This window comes from Martes martes, assembly GCF_963455335.1.
Source record: "Martes martes genome assembly, chromosome: 16".
Taxonomy (NCBI): Eukaryota; Metazoa; Chordata; class Mammalia; order Carnivora; family Mustelidae; genus Martes; species Martes martes.
Genome location: NC_137904.1, coordinates 15,082,137 through 15,102,428, shown reverse-complemented (window position 1 = coordinate 15,102,428; position 20,292 = coordinate 15,082,137). Strand labels below are relative to the sequence as shown.

General features: G+C 40.1%; 1 protein-coding gene across 1 annotated transcript in view; it reads left to right on the top strand.

The window, feature by feature from the left end:
* MAP2K4 (mitogen-activated protein kinase kinase 4) overlaps nt 1-20,292 on the top strand; it is a 133,921-nt gene that overhangs the window by 33,537 nt on the left and 80,092 nt on the right. The window contains exon 2 of the mRNA XM_080826032.1: nt 1,372-1,474. Coding sequence (XP_080682158.1) covers nt 1,372-1,474 — 103 coding nt within the window. The remainder of the gene's footprint in view (nt 1-1,371; nt 1,475-20,292) is intronic.

Sequence of the window (20,292 nt, the reverse complement as noted above, 5' to 3'; positions counted from 1 at the left end):
CAGCTAAATTTGCTGCAAGAAGAGTACCTATCGGACGTGTAGTTGAATGGCCTCCCTCTACTTGATGTCAAATAAAACTTAAATGTTTGGTACCTGAGTGGGCAAGTTACATGGGAAATTCATGTTGTAGTGTGCTTACTTCTGAAAATGACGTGTCTGGTCTTCTTGGGAATTCACGTTCTCCTGTCGACAGGCCCTTGCCTGAGAGTGGATCCAGGAGCCCCGGCCAGGAGCTCTGTGTTCTTGCCTGCGCCCCTGTCCAGCTGGTGTGGTGCATTCAAGCTTGCAGATATTGAAACCACTAGGCCGAGCCGAATGAGTCCCTTCATACATCTTCTGAATCCTCTGGGGCGGGGAAGTGTTTGGATGGCAGAGGAGTTAAGAAGGTAGATACGGGCATAAGAAACTGGGAAGAGTGGATGCTGGGAAAAGTATCCTTAACATCTGTGCGAAACTAAGATGTGCTGCAGATGCTTAAAAACCCAGCTATGTTGCAGAGTCTCCATAGAGAACAATCCCAAAGAAATGATTTTGTAGGATTTATTGAGATAGGAAGAAACGTGGTCAAGGAGTAAAGCATGTTACAAAATGTATTGTCTGATTATGTATCTACAAATAGAAAATAGTTTCTAGGAGACAGTGATTATTTTGGGATAATTGGACTTAGAAATGTATGTAATACACATATATTTTAAAAACCCATATATTCTCTAGGTATATGTATATATGTATAAAATATTTTGTATATTTGTTTTATCTTTTCTGAATTTTTTGGCTTTTCTCTACCAGACAGATTTTGTTTGTATTATATGAGATACGGTTACCTTACCTCCCTACCCCAAAGACATTGCTCCAGATAAGATTATTTGAAATACCTGTGTTGTGACCGTGCAGTTGACAGTGGCCTGGTGTTTCTTTTAGCTCATTACGGTTGTAGACTGCTTCCCGGATTCTTCAATCAAGTGTTCATATTGTGTTTGGGGGAAAATCCTGTCATTAAATGAAGGTGTTGAAGGGTAACCCTGGAAAGGTGGTACTGTTTTAGTATTTTTCAGTCTATCTGTCAAGGTAAATGATTTTTATAGTGGTATTCTCCTTTGCAAAAGTGTTAGCATCTCTGAACACTATAAACTTGAAGCGTTTTCTATTGTTTTGGAGGATAATGGGTGATTTGTGGTTAATAACAACTTCAGTTCATTTTTATATACTTGTTCTTAATTCCGAGAAATTCTTTGTTGCCTTCCAAAATATGATATTAACTATGTGTTAAAACAAATTTTTCTGCTTTTTGGGTATGAATTTCTTATGCCCTCAGAGGAGTATCTGTTTTATAGTACTTGAAACTTTTACTTTTTATTTGTTATTTCTTAGGTAAACGCAAAGCACTGAAGTTGAATTTTGCAAATCCACCTTTCAAATCTACAGCAAGGTTTACTCTGAATCCCAACCCTACAGGAGTTCAAAACCCACACATGTGAGTATTCCTGGTAATCAACTACAAGGCTCAACTCAAGAGAAGGTTTCAAAGTTACTGTGTTTTGTGTATTTTTTCCAAGTCGAGGTGTTGGTATTTCCATGATCTTACAGGCCATTTGAAATACTACTGTTTGAACTTGACTAGAAAGCTGTTGATTCTGTAGTCTGAAGTAGGTGAACACAGTTTTCCTTGTTAAAGTTTACTTGAAGGGAAAGAGAGCTGAAGATCCAGATAATTTGCTATATTTTCAATTTTCCTCACGCTGAACTCTGAGAATATTGTTTAGACTTTTCCTTCTGGGTCTCCAGTTAAGTTGTAAGTGGTATTTAGGAAATGTACTGCTCCCCTGCAGATCTGCACAAATCATCCCTTCTTACTAGGGGATCAAAAGGAGTCCCATTCTGGGTAAATGACATGCCTGTAAGATTTCCATGTCACAGTAAATTGAAAGAATGTGTATGTGTATAGGTCTACGTGATGTGTATGTATAGCTGTCAGTGATTATTTTTAAAATTTATTCCCTAAATATATATATTTTTCCCCCTAAGTATTTTTTATTAAAATACAAAAATGATATTTTAGCATCGTACTGAAGGTCACTTAAAGTATTAGAAACATCTGTTAATTTAAAATAATACCTTCAGAATAATATTTATAGACCTTTGAATTGAAGTGTTGTGTTAAATAATGATGCCTCCCTCCTTCCCCCCATAAGACCTGTCGTGAGCGTGAAGGGTCGAGGCCAGTAGCTTTGCGTTTATATTCGGAAAAATACTTTTTACCTGGTTCCGGTATCGAGAACAATAAAGCAAATGATGGAAGGTATGGTTAAAAAAGAGGTCAGAATATATTATCTTACAGTTTTTAATAATTCCTCAACAATTTTTATTCAAGTCCTGTTAGGCTACAAATATGTTCATGCTTCTCCCGAAAGGCACATTTTTCATGTTTCCTTTCCTTTTGATGTCTGGCATACATTGTATTTGCAAACAGTAACAGATTGGTAGAAGGTAGCGTGTCCTGCAACAGGAGTGCTGAAAATATATTGTGATTTTTAAAACATCAGCGTGTAGAAGGGAGCAATGTAGATGTGTGTGTCTGTGCTTTTAGGCTTTCACCTGTAACTTCAGAACAAATGAAAACTGGAGTAACAGTTCATTTGCCTCGGAATAGTGTCTTTTAATTTTATTAGACTGGTGTTCTTAATGAGATTTCTTGTCGGAGCTCAGCTTTGAGTCCCAGCCTTTTTACCTCCTCTGAAACATCGAGTCGGGGCTATATTGAGGAAGGAAACTCTTAGTACCTCTTAATTAGTCAGAGCTCTGGCAGCAAGGAAACATTCTTAAAAGAACCTCCTTCCTCATTTCCTAGAATTTCTAGTGAAAGCTAGTACAAAACTAATTCTTGAACATGGTCCACTTCTGTTACCTTGGTTGCTAGCCGAACCATGTATTCGAAGTCTAAGACAGAAAAGTTAGGTAGTTATTGCCAGACTTAACAGCTTTTTTTTTTTTTTTTTTTAAACCCCCTTGGACACAAAGAAAGGCAACCTGACTTAGTTTAGAACTGCAAAAACATTTATGTACTTATACTCTCTTCCTTTGGGAATTCATAGAATTAAAAATCTTTTTTTTTTCCACTCCCTAAACAGTAAACTGGGTGGGAAAAAAGCTTCCTTCCAAGATTTGAGTCAATCAATTTTTTTTTTTTTTAAACCTAACCACTTCAACCAGCTAGGTTTCTTATCTTTTGTCCCTTCCCAGCACATGTTGAAAGTTTGAGAGGACATGGTAATAATAAGCCTTTTTACTTCATCAAATCTTTAGATTTTGATTCGGACATGTAAAAATTTTAGACCCAGACCTCATTTCACTATTATTATTGGACTGGTCTGTTATATCGATCAGGAACAGGTAACTACTAATACTGATACTGGTTAAAGATAATTGTTTCACTACTTAGGGCAGCCTATCTCCTCTACCTTCCCACCCCCTTCCCTAAGGGATCCTTTTGTGCTCTTCCTTTGAGCTGTACTGTCAGGCACTAAAAACCGCTGTGGGTCACTGTGTGGGGTAGGTAGTTTGCAGTTAGAAGATATAACTTGCAGTGTGTGAGAGCTTGAAACAAATACCTCTGTGTCACCTCCATGTATTTCCTCCTTCTAAAACGTCCTTGAATTTTAGTTACAGATACAAATAGAAAATTGCTCATGAATTTAGGAAAAGATAAGACGAAATGTAAGCAACAGAGTTAAGATATGCCCCAGGAACTACTTTCACAGCCACCTGGCATTTGATGTCTCCTGGGTGCAGATTCTGTAGGAGATTTAAAATTTTAAGAACATGTCCTTATTTTCTGAGAACCAACAGTTTGAATAAAATTCTGAGAAATAACAGTTGGGCACAGCAGTTCAAGAAGTGAGGCATAAGGTAATGCAGATTGCATGTCACATGAATGGTGCGGGAGGGGGTAAGATCACTTTCAGGTAAACAGCTCGGTGAAACACTTCGCAGAGGAACAAGATTTGAATCAGATTTTGAAAGACACGTAGAGTGCTCGCTTCGGCAGCACATATACTAAAATTGGAACGATACAGAGAAGATTAGCATGGCCCCTGTGCAAGGATGACACGCAAATTCGTGAAGCGTTCCATATTTTTGGGCTACCCGGTGGCCCCGTTGGGCCGTGCGTGTGCGTGTGCCCCGCGTCCCTCGGTGTGTGTGTGTGGGGGGGGGCAGGTGGGAAAAAAAAAAAGAAAGACACGTAGAGAAGGGAGAGTGGTATTCTGGAGAGTGGAAGTAGAAGATAAGTTTTGGGGACTATGTGTAGATTTGTTTAATTATAGCAGAGATGTTACTTACAGATTACCTGTTTCTATCACTGGAAACTTATAGCATTTTTTTTTCTTTATTCTTGGTGTTCTGTAGTTATATGAAGATACATCTAGGTCTGGATCATCCTTCTGTACGCTAGAAGAACAATTTTAGTTTCAAGATCCATGTATCTCTTTCTGAAAAAATTTTGCTTTTCTTTTGATTGATTTCTTCATATTTTTCATAATCTCCTGTTGTCTGGACACTGGACTTTCTGCATTTCCTGAATCTGTGACTTTTTTTTCATACTTTTTATTGTTTTGTTTTCTTTCTCTACAGATTTCCCTCCCTCCCTCCCACTCCCCTCCCTCCCACTCCCCTCCCTCCTTCCTTCCTTTCTTTCTAGAAAGAGAGCGCAGGTGAATGAACGGGATGGGAAGGGGGCAGGGGAGGGTAGAATGAGATGAAGAGAGAGAATCTTAACCAGGCTCCACCCCCAGTGCAGAGTCCGATGTCAGGGTCAGGGTCAGTCTCACCACCCTGAGATCCTGACCTGAGTCAAAGTCGAGTTGGATGCTTAACTGACTGAGCTACCAGGCTCCCCCTTTCTTTTCTGATCCTTGTATGAAGTATTCTGTTTTGGCAATTGACTTTAACTTCCAGGAGTTGATTGTGGCTTCTTCTTATTCTTTTATCATGGATGTAAAATCTGGAATTTTGCAGTTCTTTTCTATCCACTAGGCAATCCATTTCTTCAAGGGTCAGTTTTTCTTTAATCTTGTTTTTCTTCTTTGTGTTAGTATTTTTCCATGTGTCTTGTAATTCTGGGTTGCCCTTTGATAGTTGAGGACGAGGAAATTAGAAGGCTTCTTCGTAGCTCTGGCATAGGTGGTCAGCTGGTGGACCTGACTGCTTCTCTGTGAATGGTTTGAGAATATTCCTGGCTGTTAGGCCAGGAATATTCAGGCGCCAGAATGAGTAAGGCCAACAGTCACCCTAGGAGGACTCATTCTCTCCAGATAATATGTTTATTTTCCTTAAGGACATGCCCTCTTTCTGTTTTGGGGGAAAGGTGCAGAGAAAAGGAGGAACTGACTGATCTTTCTTATAGAAAGAATTTTAATGAACTCTTCTACTTCTAGGTGTTCATGCCTTTAACTTTGCATCCTCTCTGCAGTCCTGTTGGGATCACTGTTTATTTCTCATCTCTGTTGCATGTTCCCCTCCTACCATGTGTTATGGGTGGTACTTTTCTATTTTTTTTTTTTTAAAGGAAATTCTCCCTCTCTCTCTCTTCTTTTTAAAGTGATGGGCAGGGTTCAAATTTTAAAGAAGTTTACATTTTTTTTAAGATTTTATTTTTAAGTAACTCTGCACCCAACATGGGGCTCCAACTCACAACCCCCAGATCAAGAGTCACATGCTCCACTGACTGAACCAGCCAGGCCACCCCTATTACTGTTTTTTTTTTTTTTTTAAACTCAGACATATCTAGAACTAGAGAGTGATAGATGGATCTTGTATTTATCAATCAGCTATAGAAGCTTCAGTTGTTAATGTGGCCAAGACAGATTTCGTCTGTTCCTCCACCCTCCTTATTTTTAACCAAGCTTCAGACATCATTCCACCTCTAACTATTTCGAGATGTATTTCTAAAAGATAAGGACTTCTTTTTAAAAATATCAAAATACCACTGTTACATCTAGTAGAATAAATAATTCTTTAGTATCATCATATAAGTAGATTACTTCATCAAAATTTTTTTTTTTTTATAGTTTGAAGCAGGATCTCAGTAAGGTCCTCTACTGCAGGTGGCTGGTAGGTCTTTGAGACTATAAAGTCTCTTCTCTTGGACTTGATTAGTTTTTGCTTTGCCACACACTTTTGTCTGCTTTCAGGCATTCAGAAATTTGCCAAAATCTCTCTTTCTTCACTGTTTCTTTTCTGTTTTTTTCCCCCACTGTTCTTTTCCTGTGAGTCTTTAGAGAATGCGGAGACAACCTGACCAGGAAGCGTAGGTTCTTAATTATCACTGATTGAAATTATAAGTAGTTCTTACACATTAAAAGAGAAAAAAATATTTTTTTTCTTTTTTTATACATGAATGTTTATTTTTTTGTATTTACATTTTATTTTATTTTGTTATTATTATTAACATATAATGTATTATTTGTTTCAGGAGTATAGGTCTGTGATTCATCAGTCTTACACAATTAACAGTGCTCACCATAGCACATACCCTCCCCAGTGTCCATTGCCCAGCCAGCCCATCCCCCCCACCTCCCTCCTCTCCAGAAGCCCTCAGTTTGTTTCCTGAGATTAAGAGGCTCTTATGGTTTGTCTCCGTCTCTGGTTTTGTCTTGTTTCATTTTCCCCTCCCTTCCCCTGTGATCCTCTGCCTTGTTTCTCAAATTCCTCATATCAGCGAGATCATATGATAATTGTCTTTCTCTGATTGACTTATTTCGCTTAGCATAATACCCTCGAGTTCCATATATGTCATTACAAATGGCAAGATTTTATTTTCTGATGGCTGCATAGTATTCCATCGTGTTTGTGTGTGTGTCTGTGTGTGTGTATCACATCTTCTTTATCCATTCATCTGTTGATGGACATCTAGGTTCTTTCTATAGTTTGGCTATTGTGGACATTGCTGCTACAAACATTGGGGTGCACATGCCCCTTCAGATCACTACATTTGTATCTTTGGGGTAAATACCCAGTAGTGTGATTGCTGGGTCATAGGGTGGTGGTATTTTCAACTTTTTGAGGAACCTCCATACTGTTTTCCAGAGTGGCTGCACCAGCTTCCATTCCCACCAACAGTGTAGGAGGGGTCCCCTTTCTCTGCATTCTCACCAACATCTGTCGTTTCCTGACTTGTTAATTTTACCCATTCTAACTGGTGTGAGGTGGTATCTCATTGAGGTTTTGGTTTGTATGTCCCTGATGCCAAGTGATGTGGAGCATTTTTTCCTGTGTCTATTGGCCATCTGGATGTCTTCTTTGCAGAAATCTCTGTTCATGTCTTCCGCCCATTTCTTGATTGACTTATTTGTTTTTTGGGTGTTGAGTTTGTTAAGTTCTTTATAGATTTTGGATACTAGCCCTTTATCTGATATGTCGTTTGCAAATATCTTCTCTCATTCTGTCAGTTGTCTTTTGGTTTTGTTGACTGTTTCCTTTGCTGTGCAAAAGCTTTTGATCTTGATGAAGTCCCAGTAGTTCATTTTTGCCCTTGCTTCCCTTGCCTTTGGCGATGTTTCTAGGAAGACGTTGCTGTGGCTGAGTTCGAAGAGGTTGCTGCCTGTATTCTCCTCAAGGATTTTGATGGAATCCTATCTCACTTTGAGGTCTTTCATCCATTTTGAGTCTGTTTTGTGTGTGGTGTAAGGAAATGGTCCAGTTTCATTCTTCTGCATGTGGCTGTACAGTTTTCCCAACACCGTTTGTTCAAGAGACTCTCCTTTTTCCATTGGACATTCTTCCTGTTTTGTTGAAGATTAGTTGACCAGAGGGTTGAGGGTCCATTTCTTGGCTCTCTGTTGTCTTCCATTGATCTCTGTGTCTGTTTTTGTGCCAGTACGATACTGTCCTGATGATGACAGCTTTGTAATAGAGCTTGTAGTCGGAATTGTGATGCCACCAGCTTTGGTTTTCTTTTTCAACATTCCTCTGGCTATTCGGGGTCTTTTCTGGTTCCATACAAATTTTAGGATTATTTGTTCCATTTCTTTGAAAAAAGGGATTGCATTAAATGTGTAGATTGCTCTAGGTAGCATAGACATTGAGAGAAAAGTATTGTAATAGAGACTCTTGAAACTATTATCTGGATGTAGCAGATGTTAACCTTTTGTCCTTTGGCTCTTTAAGTGAAAGATTAAGCTGTAAAAATAGAGAGTATAAAAGGAAAAGCTAAAGGAAAAATGTGTGGCTGCCTTTTAATTTCTGTCAGGATTGGATTATAGAAAGTGCCATAGGTTTCTCTGATACCACAGAGGTATTGTTACAGATGTGGCACACTGGTGCCATAGTCCTGTTCTGTATATCAACTTGACATGAACAAAGTTAGATATTCTACTGTTAGTTTTGTGCTTTCCTCACACTGAGTAATGTTCGAGTGCTCTCAGTGCACTGCATCACTGAGAATGCACCAAATACAATTGTTATCCTGAAAGAACATCCCTTTTATCTTCACAACATATCGGAATTGTACAAGATGAAACACTAGCTTAAATGCTGACATGAGAAATAAATAATGATGAGGACAGATACGTTTTGGGGCTTGAACTAAACATTTTGAAACCGTATGTTCTAAGTTTAAAGGAATCTCTTTGTTGAGACCAAGAAGATGTCTGGGATCTCATTTATCTTCATTACATTTGAGCACAGCGAGGCTCAGCTGAGCTATCGAACATCAAGGAAGTAGTTTCAGAGAAGTTTTAAAGTCCCCAGTTAACAACTAGTGGTGTTCTTAATTTCATGATAATTCTACCCAGTAGAGCTTTATTGTAAAGCATAGAATAGCAGTTACAAATTATCTAGCCACTATTCCCAGTTAAGTTATGCATACTTTATCTTTTAAACTTTATGATTTTGAATTAACCATTTTAGTTAATATTAAAGTCCTGGTTTCTTTCTGAGCATCATCATCATCATCCATGTGACCTTGGGTATGTCACTTAGCATTTTGATGTCAATTCAGATGTTGAATTACAATTGTGACTTTCATTATTTTATTTATTTATTTATTTTTGATAGAGAGAGGGAATAGGAGGGGAAGGGCAGAGGGAGAGAGTGAATTTTAAGCAGCCTCCATGCCTGGTGCAGAGCCCAACATGGGGCTCGATCTCAGGACCCTGAGATCATGAGCTGGATGCTTAACCAACTGAGTCACCCAGCTACCCCATGACTTCTGTTATTTTAGATGATGATTTAGAGGAGGAGAGAAACCCAGTTTTGTGCTACTTTCTTTAGATACAACGTTAAGGACAAACCTTGTAGATTAAGTGTTTCTGATGACTACAGAGAGGGCTCTGTAGTCTGGACTGCCCTCATTCCCTAAAGTAGCCCCTTAGAACACCTCTCGAATCTACATGAGTAGTTTCCAAGTGTTTTTCCCATCTCTGAGATTTTTTCATGCAGTCATAATTTGGAATCGCTACACTTCTGTGGCAGAGCACTTTCACAAAATGGCAGTCATGGTAGAAATACTTGTAGGTACAAAGTAGTACTCCAAAATTGGAAACACCAAATGTATGAAATACTAAGGGATCTTTTAATTTTTGACTGGTTTAGATTTACCGCTGCGAGCTCTTTCTTTCTGACTCTCTGTTCTAAATATACATAACACAACATTTACCATCTTAACCATTCCCAAGTGTGCAGCTCAGTGGCATTAAGTATAGTCACATTATTGTGCAGCTGCCGTTTCCATCCACCTCCAGGACGCTTTCATTTTCTCCAGCTGGAAGTGTACTCGTTAAACACTAACTACCCCTCCCTCTTCCTGTCGGTTCTACTTTGTCTCTGAATCTGGTTGGTCATTCTAGGCGCCTCGTAGCAGTAGAATGACACAATACTTGTTTTTTTGTGTCTGGCTTATTTCACTCAACATAATGTCTGCACACTCTATCCATGTGTAGTATGTGTCACCGTTTCCTTTTTAAGGCTTGAACAGCATTTAATTTATATATGGCATTTTGTTTTTCTGTTCATATGTTGAGGGACATTTGGCCATTTCTCCCTTTTGACTTTAGTGAATAATCCTGGCGAGTGAGATTTTCCACCAGAGCTTGCATCATTGTGCTTCTTGAAGTTCAGAGGTGGTTAAGCTTTTCCTCAGTCCCACATCCTACCTTGGTACACCTGATGGTTGTGGTACGTTTCCTTACGTTAGAGATTCACAAGAGATGGGATTCTCAGCCGAGCATAGGGGTAATAGCTGTGGTTGCACTGATCCTGTGTGGCCCTCCTACTCTTGGAGATTCACTAGTATAATTCTCTTCAGGCTGGGCGCTTATAGCTGAGATACTGGATGTGAGCTCTGGAATATTTAAAGAAATTAATAATGAGTGCTGTTGAGTTGCATGTCTACTAAAAATGAATTTAGTTTTTGTGTTCTAAAGTGTCTTTGTTCTTGAGCCAGAGACTTAGGCTGACATTGGAAGGTGTTCCTGATTCTTTAACCTGTAGAGTTGCAAAGCTCTGCTCTTAAAAGAAATGTCTGATTCCTTTGTTTTTTTGTTTTTTTTTTTTTTAATTTTTTTAAGATTTATTTATTTATTTATTTGACAGAGAGAGAGAGAGAGATCACAAGTAGACAGAGAGGCGGGCAGAGCGAGAGAGGGAAGCAGGCTCCCTGCTGAGCAGAGAGCCCGATGTGGGACTTGATCCCAGGACCCTGAGATCATAACCTGAGCCGAAGGCAGAGGCTTAACCCACTGAGCCACCCAGGTCCCCCAGAGTGTTCTTTTTTAATTTTCATTTACAACTGAGTCAGTAAGATTACATTACTGTTCTTGTTCAAATTTGTTTTCCTCAGAGTTAATAATTGCCTTATTTTTTTTCAATTTTTTTTTGAAGATGTTTTATTTATTTATTTGACAGAGAGAGATCACAAGTAGGCAGAGAGGCAGGCAGAGAGAGGGGGGGTGGGAAGCAGGCTCCCTGCTGAGCAGAGAGGCCCAACGTGGGGCTTGACCCCAGGACCCTGAGATCATGACCTGAGGCGAAGGCAGAAGCTTAACCCACTGAGCCACCCAGGCGCCCCTAATTGCTCTGTTTAATGATTCACTGTGAATCTTCTCTTAACATGGGACAGTAGGTGATCATTCAGTTCTTTATTTTTTTAAGAGTTGTCTGTCCAGCCATAATCCTGCTGTCATCTGAAGTGGTTGCCTGGTAGGCCTGCTTCGTGGCTGTTGGCATTGGTGTGTGAATGCCTGGGATACGCTCCTGATTTTGATTCCCCTGGCGTGGGATTTCATGTCTGTCTGTCTTCTTTCTTTCTTTCTTTCATTGGTTTTTAGTTTCCCTCCATTTTGAGGGATTATATCTTCTAATAGCTTCTTGAGGTAAGTTTTCTTCCCTAGTAAGTGGGGTTTTTGGGTCTTTGCAGGTCCGAAAATGCCTTTATCTAACCCTCTTAACAGATTAGTAACTTTATTGGCTTTAGAATTCCCGGGTAGAAATTGTCCTTCAGAGTTTTGAAGGCTTTGCTCTGATATTCTCAACCTTCCAGAGTTACTATTAAAAACTTATATGCCGTTGCCATTCCTGGATTTTGGAATGTGATCTGTTTTTTCCCTTTGTGGATGACTGTAGGGTTGGACTTTCTTCCCCATGTCTGAAATCTCTCTCTTCTGCTTTTGTTTTATTTTCCTTTCTTTTCTCTTCTCCTTCCACTGAGCTCTTGGCATGGTCTCTTTCAAGCCACTTCCTTTCATTTTAGAGTACATGATTTATTCTTCTCTTATTCTTTTTATTTTCTCTTCCAGGAGCTCTCTGACTAGAACCCTACTTCAGGCTTTGGAGTGCCTAGTTTTCTTAACCTTTTCTGTCCTTCAACTTTCTATGTATTTTCACTTCTTTGTTCTTATCTTTTTTGATCCTTGTTTGTCTCTCTCTCTCTCTGTCTCTCCCCACCCCCACCCCCGACACACACACAATAAAGCAACAGAAAGTTGATTAGAAACGTTGTGGTTTTATTGGTAGAACTCATGGTGAGGTGAAGGAGAGAGGTCTGATTATTTCCTTTGGAAGATTCCTAGATGTCAGATCTGGAGGTCTTCTCTTTACTCGGGGCAAATCTCTCTCTCTCTCTCTCTTTTTCCTCCTAAGGGAGGAAGAAGTGAGAAGGGGATTAGCTTGGGTTGCTGAGAGAAGGTATGTATGTCAGGCTGCTGAAAGTCTGCCGTAGATCTAACCACAGGAGGCTGTGTGTATGTCTGTTGTATAGGTGCTTACTTAATCCACCTCACTACATTTTCTTCTGGTAATTTCTCTAGAATATACAGTCTTGTTTACCAGCTGAGGGAATGGAGAGATCATCACCTGGTTGGGGGAATCCAGGGATCTAATTGCACCATATGTAGATTTTAATATTGCCCTTGGATTTACCTCATCCCTCATCCCTAACTGATGCTTCTCATTCTTGAACTTCTCTGGGTTTCTATAGTACAAGTCAGCTTACTTTTTTTGGTACCCTCTATTTGCAGGCAATTTTTAGTTTTACCTTTTTTTCTGCCTTGTGAAGTGTTCATTTACTTTTGATCTTCCAAAAATGTATTGCAACTTCTCATGGAGTGTGGTCTCTTGTGAGTTTGGGTCTTTTAAAAATCCTTTTCTGATGCTGCATTGGTGTTTGAGGAGGGAGGGGAGAGTGATGACTGTTTATCTGAAAATCTCTTCATTGAGTAGGCTTTTAAAATTAAGCTTCTTGACATAATAAGAATTATGTCAAACTTTATATGTTTGTTCCACGACTAATCATCTAAATATTTGTTTCTTAATTTAGGGATAAAAGCAAGAAATGAGCATGGATTAAACTCATTTGAGAGAATGATTACAGATTCTGAACGAATCAGAAAGAAGCAGAAGGTGTGATGATACTGTTCGCAAATATTTGTATGTCTAGGCAAGGCACAAACACGGAATCACTGGAAAGAGTAACAAAAACATCCAGCAGTTAGGAAAAGATGAGCAAGTGAAATCCAAAATAAGCAGAAGAAAGGAAATCATAAAGATAAGAGTAGAGAGCAATGAAATAGAAAATGAACAAATTCCAAAGTCATTTCTTGGAAAGGTCAATAAAAGTGATGAACACCCCAACAGGACTGATTAAAGAAAGAGGAAGCCCACGTTATGACTGTGAGGAATGAAAGAAGGGATATCACTACACAAAAAGAATAAGGAAATATGATAAAGAATTTTATGCCAAAAATTCAGTAACCTTAATAATGGAGACAGATTTCTTTGAAAGATAGAAGTATCAAACCTGACCAAGAAGTAGTAGAAGATCTCAGATATCCCTGTATCTATTTAAAAATTGGATTTGTAGTTAAAAACTTTCACACAAAGGAAACATGAGCCCCAGATGGTTTTTCTGGTAAATTTCATCAATCATTAAAATAAAAAATAAGATTAAGCCTCCACAAATTTTTCAGGAAATAGAGGAGTAGGGAGTATTTTCCAACTCATGTTATGAGGCCAGCATAACCCTGATATCAAAATTAGACAAGGATATTATTAAAAAAGAATACTACAGACCGCTATCTCTCATGACCATAGATGTGAACATCCTCAACAAAATATTCACAAATGGAATCTATCGATATATAGAAAGGACAATACATCACAACGAAATGGGATTCATTTTAATTTTACATTGGAAAATTATCAGTATAATTCACTGCAGTAATAAAGGCAAAAAATTATGTAATCATTTCAGTAGATGCGGAAAAAGGATTTGAGAACATTCAATTATCCATTTGTGATAGAGATTCTCATTAAAGTAGGAGAAGAAGGGGAATTTTTCAGCCTTTTAAAGGACATCTGTGAAAAATCTATAGCTAATATCATGTTTAATGATGAAAGACTTAATGCTTTCTCTGTGAAATTGGTAACAAGACAAGAGCGTCTGCACTCACCAATGCTATTCAATACTAGACCGGAGGTCTACCCAGTACAATAAAGTAAGAATAATAATTGAAAGACAGAAAGATGGGAAAGAGAAGCAAACAGTTATTTATTTTTTTTTTTAATATGATGTGCTTGTAAATACAGAAAATCCTAATTAGAGAACATTACTAGCATTATTGAGTGACTTCAGCAAGGTCACAGGAAAAATGATCATTGTTCCAAAATCAGTTTAAAAAATACACTTGGAAAAGTGAAATTGAAAAAAATGATTGTGGTACCATGAAAAAGTCTACAATACTTGCAGATAAATTTAATGACAATTGTGTAAGCCTTCCCTAATGAAAACTCTAAGTCATTGCTGAAAGAAATTAAAGACTTCTGTATGGGTCAGAATGCCATGCTTGTGTCTTGGAAGGTACTGTTATGACTAGGATAGCTGTTCTTCCCACATGGATCTGCTGACCCACTGAAATCCCAAAGAAAATCCAGACTTTTAAAAATGTATGCAATTTGATACAATGATTCTGAAATTTATGTGGACGCTCAAAAGACCTAGAATAGCCAAAAGCAATTTTGTAAAAGAAAAACTAAACTGGAGGACTGATACCGGATTTCGAGCTTTATCATAAAGCTACAGTAATGGCTTTGTTGGGGGACATCAGGATGCCCAGATCCATCAGTGGAACAGAATAGAAAGTCTGATGGACACACACAGTCAGGTGTTTTTTTAGCCGGGGGCCTGTACAATTCAGGGGGGAAAAGGGTAGACTTTTCATGGTGGTGGAATAACTGGAAAAAGTGTGGAATTAGAATAAATCTTGATTCCCATTTCATACCACATGCAAAAATTAGTTTGAGATGGATCATAGTCCTACAAGCAAAAAATCTATAGTGCTTCTAAAAGAAAACATCCAGATACAGTTGTGATCTGGCATAGGCAAGTATTTTTTTTTTTTTTAAGATTTTATTTATTTATTAGAGAGGGAAAGAGAGCATGTGCCCACAAGCTGGGGGAGGGGCAGAGGGAGAAATAGGCTCCCGCTGAGCAGGTAGTCTCATGTGGGACTTGATCCCAGGACCCTGGGATCACGACCTGAGCAGAAGGCAGACGCCTTACCGATTGAGCCACCCAGGGACCCTAGGCAAATATTTCTTTGACAGAACAAAGACATAACCACTACAAGTCAATAAATTAGATTTTACAAGAATTAGAAGTTTCTGCTCTTCAGAAATTTCTTAAGAATATAAGTAGCCAAACTATAAACTGGGAGAAAAATATTCATAGTTTATTTATCTACAAAAGCCTTTAACATATATAATGAAGTACAACACAAAACAAAGAACCCAATTAAAAATACAGTTAAAGACTTAATGCATTTCACAAAGGAGGTTTGGGAGCAGATAATAAGTACATGAAAAATATGCTTCACAACATCAGTAATTAGGGAAATGCGAATTAAAACCACAAAGAGAAACCATTTGCAAATGAGAAAACTCAGATTTCCCACGTGTGTAAGGGAAGCACCCAGTTCAGTGTGTTTCTTCCCTGGGAGTATCCTTTGCTTCTCCCACAGAACACTTCACTTTGACGTTTCTGGTCACCAGATGTGTGGGAGGGTTTTCCCACCACAGTAATCATGTGTCCAGCACTGGCTGGGGGTCCTGTGGTTTGCTTCAGTTCGGACACTGTGCAGGGGCGGCATCATATCGCACAGGTCCAGGCTCTGTCCCACCAGAGTCCCCCGCTCCCTACTTGAGCTGCCAGCCAAAGCCTCTTGTCACCTGTGCTGGTGACTTGGCTAGAGACCAGAGGTTCCAACAACCCCCTGGGGTTCGATTGCTTGCTGAGCGGCGTACAGAACTCAGGGTAGCACTTAGCTTTACCACTTTATTCAAGGACGTGATAGAGGGTACAGATGAACAGCCAGATGAGGAGTACAACGGATGAGGCACAGGAGGGTCCCGAGCTCCAGAACTTCTGTGTGGGTGTGTCCACCAAGCCGAAAGCTCTTCCCGCTCCTTACTGTTGGGATTTTATGGAGACTTTGTCATGGAGGTACGATGAATCATTAACTCCATTCCAGCCCCTCTCCCTTCTCTGGAGGATGGCGATGGGGTATGACTGAAAATTCCAAACTTCTAATCCTGGTGTGGTCTTCGTGGTGACTGGTCCCATTCTGGAGCCTTCCAGGATTGTCAGTTTAGAACGAGAGATACTGCCAGTGTTCTTACCACTCAGGAGATCACAAGGGTTTTAGGAGCTCTGCCAGGAGCTGGCGGCAGAAACCAAATATATATATTTTCTATTATCTGACATTATTACACAGCCCCCAGAATGGATAAAACTTGAAGAGCCCACGGTATATTAACAAGTGTGTGGTATAATCAGAATTCTCATCTGTTCCTGGGGAAGCAGACAAGGGTACAACCACTTTAGAAAAATCTTTGATAGTCACTTGCTAAATTAAATGTTCATCTACCCCATAACTCAGCAGTTCTGCTTCTTGGTATTTACCCAAGATAAAAATGTCCTCAAAAGACTTGGATATGAATATTCACAAAAACATAATTCATAGGAACCCTCAAACTAGAGACAGCCTGGGTGTCCAGTGATGGAGGAATGGGTAAACGACTTGTGGCGTAGTATTCAGTTAAGTACTTTTCAGTAATATTGATGCCTGCAATTACATTGGCAAATCTCCAGATGTGCTGAGCAGTCAGGCCTAAGAGAAAACGGCTTCTTTGTATCTGTGTGAAATACCAGACAAAACTGACCTGTGCTGATCGAAATCAGAGCGCTGTCTATCTGAGGAGGGGTCTGGTGAGAATGGCTCGAGGGAGCCTTCCAGGGTAATGGGATGTTCTGCATCTTGTTAGGGTGTGAGATACAAGTGTGTGTGCATTTGCTGACTCAGCCAACTGTATACTTAGGATTTGTGCATCTCGCCATTTGGAAATGACACTTCGGTTTTTAAAAAAGCCGGAAGGGTGCCCGGGTGGCTCGGTCGGTTAAGCATCTGACTCTTGATTTCGGCTCGGGTCATGATCCCGGGGGTGTGAGACCGGGCCCCACACTCAGCTGGGAGTCTGCTTGAGAGTCTGTCTATCTTCTGCCCCTTCCCAGCCCATGAGTGTGCTCTCTTGAAAGAAAAAAAGAAAATCTCCAAAAATTAGAAGCCAGAAGAGTAACAGTAAAACTTATGTGTGTATCATTTACTTTCATTAACGGTACCTGTGGTTTTCTGTCCTTGTTCTCAAGGCTCCTTTGTGTTTCAACAACTGGTAAGTGTATGAACACTGTTTTTAATTCGGCTCGTAGGCCCGTAGAACAATATTGTGACAAATTTCATTTCTGCCCACTTGGTTTCCCTTGTCATGATGTTTGAAACAAGCCTAGGGTGAAATTGCTGAGAAGTTACCGGGTATCACCTGGGATTGATCTGTAGCATCTTGGACTCACATCAGGGGTGGTGCACCCTGGTAGTTGGAGGCCCTAGAAAAAGTGTGGAGGTGTGTGAGGGGCACCTAGCCGCTCAGTTGGTTGAGTGTGCAACTTCTGATCCTGGGGTTATAAGTTCGAGTCCCACGTTGGGTGTAGAGATTACTTAAAAAAAAAAAAATTAAAACCTGAAAAAATAATTTGCTAGTGTTTCTTTTCTTTTTTCCTTTTTCCTTTAAAATATTTTATGTATTTATTTGAGAAAGAGAATGAGAGAGAACATAAGTAGGGGGAGGGACAGAGGTAGAGGGAGAAGCAGACTTCCCGCTGAGCAGGGACTCCCCTGATGTGGGACTTGATCTCAGGACGCTGAGATATGACTTGAGCTGAAGGTAGACACTTAACCAACTGAGCCATCCAGGTGGTCTCTTTTTTCTTTTGTTTTCTTTTTTCTTTTCTTTTTTTTTTCTTAATACAGAAAAGTTTAAAGAAGAAAACCAAAATGCCCTATAATCTTACCATCCAGATAGTTCATGTTACCCTTTAAAAAATGGGTAATCCATGCTTCTGGTAAGAGAATTCAGTTGGTACAGAAAGTTATAAACTAAAAATATAAGCTTCATGCCCACCCTATTTTTCTCTAAAAATAAAACCCCATTAAGTGTAATATGTCCTTAGAGAAAAACTTGTTGAAATGCCAAAATATATAATAATTGATATAAATCCTTGAAACTATTTATACAAAAAGCAGTTTAGTACATTACTTTATAGCTTGGTTTTTCTCTTAGTAGATCTTGAAGAAATTTCTAAATAAGCAATATCTTACTCATTTTCAGAAGTCAATTATATATATCTTTTCATTATGTTTGTGTAGGTGTATTAATGTATTTAATGAGTTCCTTATTGATAACCATTTATTTATTTTTAAAGATTTATTTATTTGAGAGAGAGAGAGAGCAGGAGCGGAGGGGGAAAGGGGCAGAGGGAGAGAAACTCAAGCGGACTCCGTACTGCGCACAGAGCCTGATGCAGGGCTCAGTCTCAGGACCCTGAGGTCATGACCTGAGCCAAAAACAAGAGTCGGATGTTTAAATGCACACCCAAGACGCCCCCAGATTTTATTTTTAAGTAATCTCTGCACCTAACCTGGGGCTCGAGCTTACAACCCTGAGGTCAAGAGTTGCACGCTCCACCAACGGAGCTAGCCAGGCACCCCATGAAATGTTACATTTCTTTGATTACATATGTCCTTTCCTTCCTAGACTGACAGTTTGGGGCCCTATTCCTGTCTTAGGAGACTGGAAGTAGCTGTATCTTCTCAAGCTTGGCACTACTGACATTTTAGCCTGGATAATCTTTGTTACAGGAGGCTTGGCCTGGGCACTATAGAATGCTTACTGGTGTCTCTTGACTGCCCCCCAGCTGGATGCCAGTAGCAGTCTCCTTTCCCAGTAGTAAAAATGCAGATGGTCTCCAGATGTTGCCCCATGACCCCTGGAAGTGCAAAACTGCCCGTGGCTGAGGGCCATCGATACAGAGAAGCATTTCAGGTCCACACAGATGGCTGCTGGTGCCTCTCTCCTCGCCTAGGAGCTGCTGAAGTCAGATGCCAGGGTTGTGTTCCTCCATATCTCGGGTTTTGAATGGATGCAAAAGGACGGGTAGCTTAGGGGATGGTTATAGGAGTATCTCATAGAGTCCAGGGAGTGAGTGCACTGAAGCTTTGTGAGAAACTGCCTTGGTAGCTGTCAGAAACCAGAGCAGCCCTGTATACATTCCGTTGTACATTCAGCAAGTGTTCGTTGAATGCCTTCCAGCTGCTAGATACTGTGCTGAGCACTGGGTATGTCATGTTGGAAAAAAGAGATGCTCCTTGCCACTTCATGGAACTTAAGGTTTAGGGGTGACACAGCAAATCTGTGTGTGCATGTGTGTAATTACCAATAGTATACATGCTGTTGAAGGAAAAGGACCAGCTGTGAGAGCGTATTAAAGGGGCTTGATTTAGAATGGATGTGGTGAAGAAGTAGTCCGTGAAGGCTTCTGAACCCCGAGTAGGCTTTTACTAGATCTAGGGAAGGAACTGATGAGTGTTTGAAGTGTACGTATGTAGGGTGGCAGGATGTCAAGGTGGGAAACATTCAGCTCTTCATGGAACCAAAAAGATGCCAATGTGATCAGAGAAGGAGAAGGAAAAGTGGATTTAGGGGTGGAGAGGTAGTCCTGGGCTAGATAACGTAGGGCCTTACAGGTAAGGAGTTGGGATGGCATTCAGAGTGAGTGGGAAGCTGTGCAAGGATCGTAAGCCGGCGAGTGACACCATCTGATACTTCCCAGCCTGAGGATTCTGACTGCTGGGCAGAGTATGTGTTGGAGGGAGGCAAGAAAGGAATTCAGGAGTCCTTGGGAGGTGATTTGGTTGTGTTGCTGGGTGATAGTGACATCAGGTTGATGACAGCGGTGACAGAGGGAAATGGACATATCCCAAAGGAATTTTGATGGTAGTATTCACAAAAATCAGTAACAATTTGAATGTGGATGGTAAAGAGGGGAAGATGTTCCCAGTGACTTCCAGAATTCTGGGTTGAATGATGGGTTCAGTTGCCACTGCTGAGATGAGGACAGCAGGGTGTGGAGCACAGAAAAGTGGGTGAGAACACAGAAAAGCAAGAGGTCAACTTGACACACATTAAGTTTGAGATGCCCGTGAAATATCCTGTTAGGTCAAGGAGATAATACTGCATACACTCTGGTGTTGGAAATACGACTCTGCTGCCCAGAGGAGAGGGGAGATTGGAGAGTAAAGGTTGAGAATTGTGGGCACGTAGATGTTAATGTTGTCTGGGAGGAGTGTATCTTGATGATACACTGGGGGCTGAGACCCCAGGAAATCTAGCATGTGGAGGTTGAGTAGGAGAGGA